The sequence below is a fragment of the Copidosoma floridanum genome, unplaced genomic scaffold (assembly GCF_036245765.1).
Source record: "Copidosoma floridanum isolate Cflo_tuat_1 unplaced genomic scaffold, Cflo_Japanese_pri ptg000020l, whole genome shotgun sequence".
In the NCBI taxonomy this organism is placed as follows: domain Eukaryota; kingdom Metazoa; phylum Arthropoda; class Insecta; order Hymenoptera; family Encyrtidae; genus Copidosoma; species Copidosoma floridanum.
Window position 1 is genome coordinate 4,794,270 of NW_028321897.1, and position 9,838 is coordinate 4,804,107.

General features: G+C 30.4%; 1 protein-coding gene and 1 long non-coding RNA gene across 2 annotated transcripts; both read left to right on the forward strand.

Moving 5' to 3' along the window:
- Positions 1-337: 337 nt before the first annotated feature.
- On the forward strand, positions 338-3,922 carry LOC111642739 (vascular endothelial growth factor receptor 1). The gene is made up of 7 exons (XM_089594030.1): positions 338-384; positions 485-635; positions 737-961; positions 1,037-1,175; positions 3,009-3,162; positions 3,264-3,595; positions 3,670-3,922. The coding sequence occupies exons 1-7, from the start codon at positions 379-381 to the stop codon at positions 3,920-3,922; spliced, it is 1,260 nt and encodes a 419-aa protein (XP_089450156.1). The 5' UTR covers positions 338-378.
- A 4,376-nt stretch (positions 3,923-8,298) lies between these two features.
- Positions 8,299-8,730, forward strand: LOC149374338 (uncharacterized). The gene is made up of 3 exons (XR_016293135.1): positions 8,299-8,356; positions 8,464-8,597; positions 8,677-8,730. It is a non-coding gene; the product is annotated as an uncharacterized LOC149374338 (long non-coding RNA).
- The last annotated feature ends 1,108 nt before the right edge of the window (positions 8,731-9,838 follow it).

The following is a 9,838-nucleotide window of genomic DNA, read 5'->3' on the forward strand; positions in this document are numbered from 1 at the left end:
ACGAAAAACTTTGTGAAGAAAATGAAAGTTTGAATTATATGATATTGTAAAGTTTTGAATAAAATCGATTATATTTTCTGCTGCTGAATCGAATTCTTATAACAGAAAATTGGCAAATTTATGCAATGAAACCCTTTTAAGTATTGTTCTTTAAGCTGAAAATTTCATCTCTACCATGTATTGAAAACAAATAGTTGTAGACGATTTTTCTAATCATTAAACTATTTTCCCAAATCACTCAAAGAAAAAGTTGTCTTAGTAAAGTAACTCGTTTTGACTTCAGGAAATCGAGAATTTAACATTTGGATTGGGATAATGGTGTGGCTAATAACAATTCTTACTTTTTTTTTGTTATACTTTTATTTAAAAGCTCAACATATGAAGGTAATTATAAAATTGTGATTATTTCTCAAATACGTATGTCTTACGACTAAAATTTGCCATTAGTGAATATTTTTATTCTCCAATCAACAATAATCTCAAGTTTGAAGAAAAAAAAAAATCGGAAGCTGGCTTTACGCATTTTCAAGAAGGAGCAGTTGATTTAATGAACCCAGAGTTAACCATAGACGAGCAGGCAGAACTTCTTGCTTACGACATTAGATGGGAGTTTCCTATTGAGAAATTAAAATTAGGTAAGAAATTATAAATTTCTACTCCTGCTGCCAAAAGATTATAAAAATTAGCATTCTAGTGATCCGTAATAACGTTAAACGTCCTATTCATTTTATTAAAGATAAGCAATTAGGAAGTGGAGCTTTTGGAGTTGTATACAAAGCAGAAGCCTACAGGATTCTCCCTAACGAGTCGGTTACAACAGTAGCTGTGAAAACTATTCGCAAAAATGCAGACTTAATGTATTTAAGTGCACTGGCAAAGGAGCTTAAAATCATGGTTTATTTAGGACAACACTTAAATGTCGTAAATCTTCTGGGCGCTTGTACCAAAAATATAGCCAAACGTAATAATTTGTGAATAATTGTTTGAAATATTTATGTGAAAGTACTTATTTAATAAAAATAACATTATGTTGTAGGTGAACTTTTGGTGATTATTGAGCTTTGTAGATTTGGAAATCTTCAAAGCTATCTCGTGCGTCATCAAAAAAATTTTATTAACCAAATTGAACCAACAACAGGTAAAATCGACACTTCTCTGGGAAAAAATTTAAAGAGGTAACAATTTTACTGCTTGAACTTTTTATTAAAATTTCTAAGCTACGGAATGTTTTATTGACAAAAATTATTTTTGATTGTAAGAAAGCGTGATCCTATTAGTCCCTTAGAGTGCTAGCACATAAAATCACGTAAAACGTATTACGTATCGCACAAAATTATAGGATAAGGTAAAGTTAGGTGAGGTACGCTTTCTGCAAAAAAATTCGTCATCGTGCACATGGTAGTAAAAATTCGCGCGTAAGTGTTCACAGCTAGTATTTGGTTGGCAAGACACGCGCTCTCTCTCTCGCACTTATGGCAAAAATAGAGTTACGTGCGTATTTTTTTACTTATGTGCACGATGGTAAATTTTTTTGCGTAAAGCGTAAATAAAGTACGCAACCTGTAAATACAGTCAGTAGCTAATGTCTACAATAAAAATCAAAGCGTCAATTGTATAATTAATTAGATTTTTGACACCAATAAAAAACAAATCCTAAGACCTTTCAAAAATTATAGAAAGTCTTACCGACCTTTGCAATAACCCAATATCGCAAAGAAAAAGTGAGAAATGTAATGATTAAACTGTATTAAATGTATTTACGGCAATCCATATGGACACCTTAACATAAGAGATTGAAAAAATTCTTTGAGGTAGCTCCCTTGTCCACATATAATAATGAAAAGTTGAATAGTAACATTAACAAAACCCAAGTACAGCCAAGTGTAGCCGAGACAGCCAAAGTCGAAATGTAGTCGACCACTCACACCTACATAGATATTTATGTACACCTAGCTGAAGTGCATTTTTATGGTCTTTAATATACGGGGTATCTTTTATACAGTCAAAAATAAATTATCTTATTGCCTTTGACAAAAGTCATCAGAGGTAGAAGAGAAGGCTAGTGAGGATATTCAATGGAAACGTTAGTGTTTGAAAATTAGCGCGTATCAGTGACAAAAAATAGGCATTAGAAACAAGAAAAATTATTCTACAAGAACCTTGTATATAGCTTAGCTCAGATATTTTAGTTTTCTTTAGGAAATTCATAAGTCACTCATTGTCTAATGCTATTCAATAAAAGCTTATGTTGAAAATTGAGACTTCAAGTAAAAACTTCTCGACAGGTTTGAAGTATAAAAAAAAATAGCAATGAATATAATGGATCAAGTCTACGAATTAAAACATATATTATTACGTATAATTTAACAAAGAAGGTATCTTAAATAACCTCTTGTTCTGGTACCGTACTGCTGACAATGTTATTTGTTATTGGACTGGAACTAAAAGACAAGGAGATATTTTTCTATTAATATTAATATCTCGTACAGAAACAATTACTAATAGCATAATGAATTTTTCACCAGACCTTACATTCAACATGAACTAGTTTATACAGATTATGTTTCACATAACAAATCACTACATCTTTACTTTCACATAATATCTTCACTTAATACCTGTATTAAGATGAACCACAAAACAAATAGTGCATAATAATAGAAAGATACTAATACAATAAATGATTGAGTTAAAAAAATACGAAGTAATTTATAATTTCTAACAATTAGCAATGTTTACCCTCTATATAAGAAAGGATAAAATTTGATAGGTTGTTAACCACGAAGTTTGTTCTGGAACTCATTAAATACATCAAACAAAACACAAAACCTGTTTTGGTAACCTTAAAATTGTAAATGTCACAGACGAAACAAAATTTTTTTTGCCTACAGAACAAGACACGAGATCTATGAAAATTTATTCACGGCCTCGTCTGACAGCAGTCCAAATGATAAGCACACCATCCATTATTCAGAAACTCCGAAATTCAGCGGCCCGATTGAATCCAGTGATGATTTGATGAACGAAGACTGTGAGCCAGAATGGCGTTCTAATTATGAAGGTGATTACACAGAAGAAGATTTTTCGTTTCTCTGCACTGAGGATCTTCTAATATGGGCTTATCAGGTGGCAAACGGCATGAAGTTTCTTTCAGAAAGAAAGGCAAGCACTTAACATGTGCATACATATACAAACTTATTGCTTACTTACTTATAATTACGCATTATCTAACTATAGTTTTATGATGCTAATTCTGTTTGCAGGTGCTGCACTGTGACTTGGCTGCAAGGAATATACTGTTAGCAGAGAACAACATTGTTAAAATCTGCGATTTCGGTTTAGCCAAGACATTGTACAAAGACGAAAACTATAAGAAGCAATGCGATGGGAAGTTACCCATAAGGTGGATGGCCATTGAGTCCATCAGAAACGGAGTCTTTTCCACTATGTCAGATGTGTGGTCATTTGGTGTAGTACTCTGGGAATTTTTCTCTCTTGCAAAAATACCTTATTCAGGTGTAGGGTTCGAGGTGATGTATCAGAAATTAATTAGGGGATACAGAATGTCTCAGCCCACTTATGCCACCGATGACATGTAAATAAAATTTTTTATTATAAGTTCGTATTTGAAAAGCCGTTAAGTACTTAATTCGATTACTTTTTTTTTAGATATAATATAATGCTCCATTGCTGGGAGGAAGAGCCGACATCCAGACCGTCGTTCACAATGCTGGTTGAAATGATTGGAAAACTTTTACAAAATAATATCAAAACCCATTTTCTAAGAGTTTATCATGAGTATGAAAATTTTGATAGGGAAAGCCAGTTAGAAAAAAAAGGAGACAATCAAACAACAGCATCATTGTCTTATGATATAACGATTCCGCTGAATCGGCGTAACTACGTTAATACTTTGCCTTAAATTACGAACCTGTCATACATAAACGTGCAGTATACCATTACTGTAACTCATAATGCAAATGTTTCATTAGTTTTTCATAAGAATTTCAAGAGCAAGTGCATAAATTCTGAAGAAAGTAGTTGCTTAGTTAGAGTTTAATAAAATAAATGTAATACAATGCAATCATACTCAACTTTGAAACTATTTTATTTTTCATTATTAAAAACACTTTTCTTAGCAAAACTAATCTTTAAGAGTGTGCTGACAATATACGTAAACTGACCACTGGTATATCTGTCAGAGGTGACGAGAGTAGGTACAGAATAATTGAAAACTTAAATAAATGCAAGTAGGTATAATTGACTTTGGCACAGAGTAATACAAAGAATATTGCATACGATGATTTTAAACATACGTATGTGGTGAAAATAATTACTTTTGCTCTTAATATATTATTAATGTTTTGGAATTTAGCCTGTTACAATAAACCTCTTTGTCATAGCATTATTTTTACAGATAATTTGTTTATAATAGTACTTAGTTATATTTCATTTTGAGTTTTCTTTTTTTTTTCATCAACTCAATCCATGACAAACTTAAGTTACGTTTAAGGAGACATCAAAGATTTTTAGTACCTGTAAAACCTATATAGAATCATGCCTACGTCATATATCTGGTATATAATGCAAAAACTCTAAATAGATATTTTATAAAACTTTAAGCCGTCAAATTTACGATCGCTAAGGTTTCGAGTAATCTAATCATTAAATAGTAACAGTCTAGTAACAAAGCGACGCTGGTAGAAACAACGAAGTCGAGTAGACTTATGATAAGGACAGAGAACAAATAGCGGATGGTAAGTTCTCCTTCTACATTGCCGTAGGAACTTTCTTAATTGCCGTTTAGGAAATCACAATTATACAGCTATTAACAGTGGGTGACAAGCAATATTCATTGTCTAGTATCTCTACATACCATGTGTATGGTTCTCCGATTCTATATTGACCAGTGTCACGAGGTGCATTCATAGGCTTTACACAAATAAACGATACAACTACATGTCAAGTAATTTCAAGACGTTCCCTACAGTTATTTACACTGTTTATGGCTTAGGCCAAAGTCAGGCTCCAACTTTCTAAGCCTTAAATATTTGACCTACGACTTAGACACACCCTTTATCGTTAGCTATGTCAAGCTCTCAAAAATTGAAGGACCTACTGACTCTCCTACGGTGGGCAAAACTACTCACTTTTCTTGTCATAGTATCAGGTATGTATGAGATTATTTTTTTCATATCCCACGTATAACTCTTCTTCTCATTTTTCTCGCAGTATTGTTTTTAAATTTATCTCAAAATCAATACTGTAATTGCAATCGGTCCTGATACTGCATCAGCTTTTGCACTTTAATTTATTTTTTTTGTTACAATCTTTGAGTCTTTATTATACATTGCAATTCAATAGATGCATGCAATAGACATGTGTATCACCACTTTCATAACTATCTCTCTATAAATATCATGAATATTACAGGTTGATCTTATTTATTTATTCGTCTAAAAAATCGATTGAGTGATAGTAGAAATTTTTTATAACCTCTATTTTGTGTCCTGTTGTAGCTGCTGGGCTATTGGTCAACTGTATTGTGTATTTATTTTTTGCCATACTTCTAATAGTTAAATTGTCAGGAAAATTTTTATGTAAAAAAATTTACGATGGAAATTAAAGGATAAGTTAAGGCAGTTAAAAAATAAGAATTGACGTATACAACGCGATAGCTTCAACGCGTATTGATATATATTATAGGGGCAGTTAACACGAACGTTTAATCTAGTAGTACTTGCATAATGATTAATTTTTCCTTTTAAAAATATAATGATAATAATATAACCTTTTTTTCTAAATTACAAATAGATGGACGAAATTATATCGCCCTATAAGATTAACAATGTCTAAACAATTCATCTGCTATTAAAAAAAGTTAATATTCCTAATTTTATATAACTTCTGATAGTTTTCGTAGTGATTTTTTACTTAGTCTCAGCAAGATTTCCGCGTAACAGTACTATTTCCTGCAAAAAAATTATAACCTCAAACCACAAAGAAAAGCGGGGTTACAACTTTTATTTTCTATTACTTCTCAAGAGAAAGTATGTTTACAGTTTTGAATTAATATACTGCATAAAATAAATTTAAAAAGTGCATTAACTAATACTACCTTTCACCGCTGCATGGCTTTTAGGTGATAATTGTTATATTTTTTTTGAACATTTTTTTTAGTGTCTTTTTCTATCTAATGTTTTTGCTTGATTAGTAAATAGTTACAAAACAGAAGAAATAGCTCTATTATTAACTAATACAATAAAAACTCATCGAATTTTGCATAGAACATAGCTTAAGGTCCTTAGGCTACTGAGACAGTTCAATACTTGTTATACGTACGTGACCAAAATAATTAATTTCCATCTAAATTTATCACCAATGTGTAAATATAAAGATCCTTATAATAATACCTATAGCCGTAGAACTATTTTCATAAACAGTTTTTTAGCTCAGAGTGTTGTATTATCATATAAAAGTTTGATGATTTCTTGAAGATTTAAAAAAATTTTTAATGACATGTTAAAATTAAAAAAAAAAAACAGATTTTCGTGGATGAGTAAATTAAATTTGTACATAAGTTAAACCACAGGAATCCTAAAAAAAAAATTATTATTTATCTCCAGCCCTATCATGAGACGTTTTGAGCCAGTATTTTTTCTACTATATCAGAAACATTTTTATTCCTACTTAGTCCTATAAAATAAAAATGTTAATAACATAGTTCTAATGAAAAAAAAAAAATTAGTCATATTCAGCATGTTACCCAATATTGTAATGATCCAACGCCTTAAACGTTTATTTTGCCATACTTGTAGTAGCTCAGAGACGAAAATCAAGTTTTGTACATAATTAGTTTATAAAATAATCTGTTAATCGAAAAATACATTTTTTTAATAATTTGTTAGGAAAAATTTCTAAGTTCGTTGTAAAACATTCTAATATTGTAGGGCATAACAAAAGCTATAGTTTCATATATTATAACGATTGAATAATATAAAAATAGTAGGTTATTTTATACATTATTTAAAACTTATTATGAACAAGATACCTAAACGTTCTTTAAAAAATCAGTGATGTCTTTAATATCAGTCAAGTGATTTAAATTGTTTAGGAAAGTGTTCATATGTATTTTAACTCAAGGGGCATACAAATAATAATGCAGTTTTTAGGTACATCCAATGCATTATAGAGCCTTACACTTCTGTATTTGCAAGTAGTGTAACCACTCATAAATTAATTTTTTGTAATGAAAATCAAATTTCAAACCAAGTATAATGGTATTGTGAGGTAGTTACAAACAAAGATCTCCTCTACTTAGCAAACAAAAGCTTTTCTAATTTTTAATGAAGTATAATTTCATGGCTCCTAGACCGCCAAATTATTTTAATACTTATGAAAAAACCAGTGAACATATAGAAGGTTTCAGCCTCATTTTAAATTTTTGTAGAGTTATCTAAATTTTATAAGACAAATACAAAAAAAATTTATTTAGAATAGTTGACAAGGTTTTTTTAAAACTTGCTTAAAATGCCCACTATTAAGTGCAGACCACAAGCGAAATTCCTTCCTATTTCAATGCTCATAACACATATTTTTTTATACTCACATTTATTGACATTAAATAATATGATTACAGGGTTGATAGTTTAAACTCTTTTACAATCTAATAAGCCACATTTTTTTAGAGTTGGGTTTTTTTCACTATTTTAATGAGTAATTAAGAAATGTTTACACTATGAATGGTTTCTTGAAGAACTCAGTTTATGGTAGAGCTAATTATTCGTCCTATTTTGGGTAGCTGAGTGCAAAAATTATGAAAATTCTCCTCCTCTTACTATAGGACTATCCACTATCATTATTTTCACATTATATGCAATAATATTTTTTATAAAGAAAACTGTAATGCGTCTTGAGACTAAATTTTAAATTTATAGGCTGTCAAGGGTACAAGCCTCAGCTATATCCAAATGTGACCGAGTTGCAGATAAACGAAGGAGAATCTCTGAACATTACATGCACAAGCAATGGCTATGTTCATTTTTATTTTCCTATCAGCAATACATGGGGCAGAGTAAGTTGAATAACTTGAATAATTTTTATGATTACAAAGGTTGTTAAAAAAAACCGCTTAAATAATACCACAACCACTAATTTTTACATTAAATAAAGACAACCTCTCAACCCGATATTATACCAGAAGGCAGGAGCACAAAAATTACATTTATTAGATCATCAGCTGTTTTCGGAGACACTGGCTGGTATTGTTGCGCTGATGAAAGCAAACAAATAACAAGTATGACGGTGAAAGATCACAATGATCCGAAAGTCACTTGGATGTACGTTTATGTTAAATGTAAGAGTATAATAAATTTCAGCTCTTTTATATTTTTGATAAAAAATGAAATACTACAATACTGTTGCATTGTAAATAAATGTAAAAGTGTTAATTTTGTTTTGTAGCTTATGAAAATTCCTTTGTGCACGTCCATGAAGAATGGAGGTATTTACTTGCTTTTGGATGTGCTGGATACATAATTTTCCCATGCGAGACGACTTCTCCTGAATTTAGAGTAACATTAAAAGAAGACGAGAATGTAAGGCTTCATAGTCTTTTTTAAGAAGTGTCTGTAAAATAAATATTGTTGATTTTAGAACTATTTTTAATAATTTTAGGAAGTTACACTTGATGAAAAGATAACTTTTGATCCCAAAATAGGTTAAATCATGAGTGATAAAAAAGTATTGTTCGGTAGGGTATTTACTTGTACAATAAATCAAAAATATTCATCACACACAATTAAAATAGGAGTCTCAACTAGTCAACATGATAACTGTATGAGTTACCCGATAATAAACATGGATGGTCCGCAAGATATCACTATAGGGTCAAGATTAAGTGTCAAATGTACCGTCAAAGTTAGCAGAGAAGCCACTTATAACATTTTTTGGAAAGTTCCGCAGAAATCGGTAGAAATAAACATTCTTACAACGTTAAAATGTCTTAATAATGACAAAAATTTGTATGTAACATTTCTAATACATTTTCTAAATCATAAAGTATGTAAATATATTAGACTTCTAGAATAATTCCAAATACAGTCAAAGAAGTGGCTAGGAAGTATTATAAATATAATATAATAACATCAGAGCTGATTTTTGACAATGCAACGTTTGGAGATGCAGGAAATTATGAATGCCTAGTGGAATCATCGTTTAATGAAAGGGAAAGTTGTCATGTATACATATGTATATATGGTAAGGTTTTGGATTGATTTTTTAATACTTTTTTATAATAATCAATTGGCTCTTCAAATTTTTTTTTTTTTTTGATAGATTTCAACAGTGCTTACATTAATCTGACGTCTGTTGAGAAAAAAACATCTAGATTACATGGTGAATCTGTTACATTTTTAGCTAATATTTCTGCATGTCCAGAACCTGCTTTGAAATGGTAATACAATTCTACTTAATGATTATGTGACTTGCCTGCTCTTAGTCTTATAAAAAAATGCATTATTTTTCAGGGAGGATAATTATGGTGGAAATTTCAATTTTTTCGTACATCCAGATAACATAATATCGAGAACTTATAGCAAAATGACAAGTAGCTTACACATAGAAAATATTGTAATCGACAATGATGGAATTTATACACTAACAGCTGAAAACATTGCGGGGAAAAAAAACATAACGTTTCATCTTAAGGTTCTTGGTACACGAAATACTTTTGATACTAAAGTACCTTTTAAGTATTAAATAATACATTGTTTAAAGATTATACAGTTGATGTGCGTTCTAAGAATTTAAATTACTAGCCATTTTAATATGTCTTGAT

Bases quoted from the DNA above. Each gene is read 5' to 3' on its own strand.
- LOC111642739 (XM_089594030.1), top strand. The intron at 1,176-3,008 runs GTAACAATTTTA...GATTGAATCCAG, and splicing joins CTGGGAAAAAATTTAAAGAG to TGATGATTTGATGAACGAAG. The intron at 3,596-3,669 runs GTAAATAAAATT...CTTTTTTTTTAG, and splicing joins ACTTATGCCACCGATGACAT to ATATAATATAATGCTCCATT.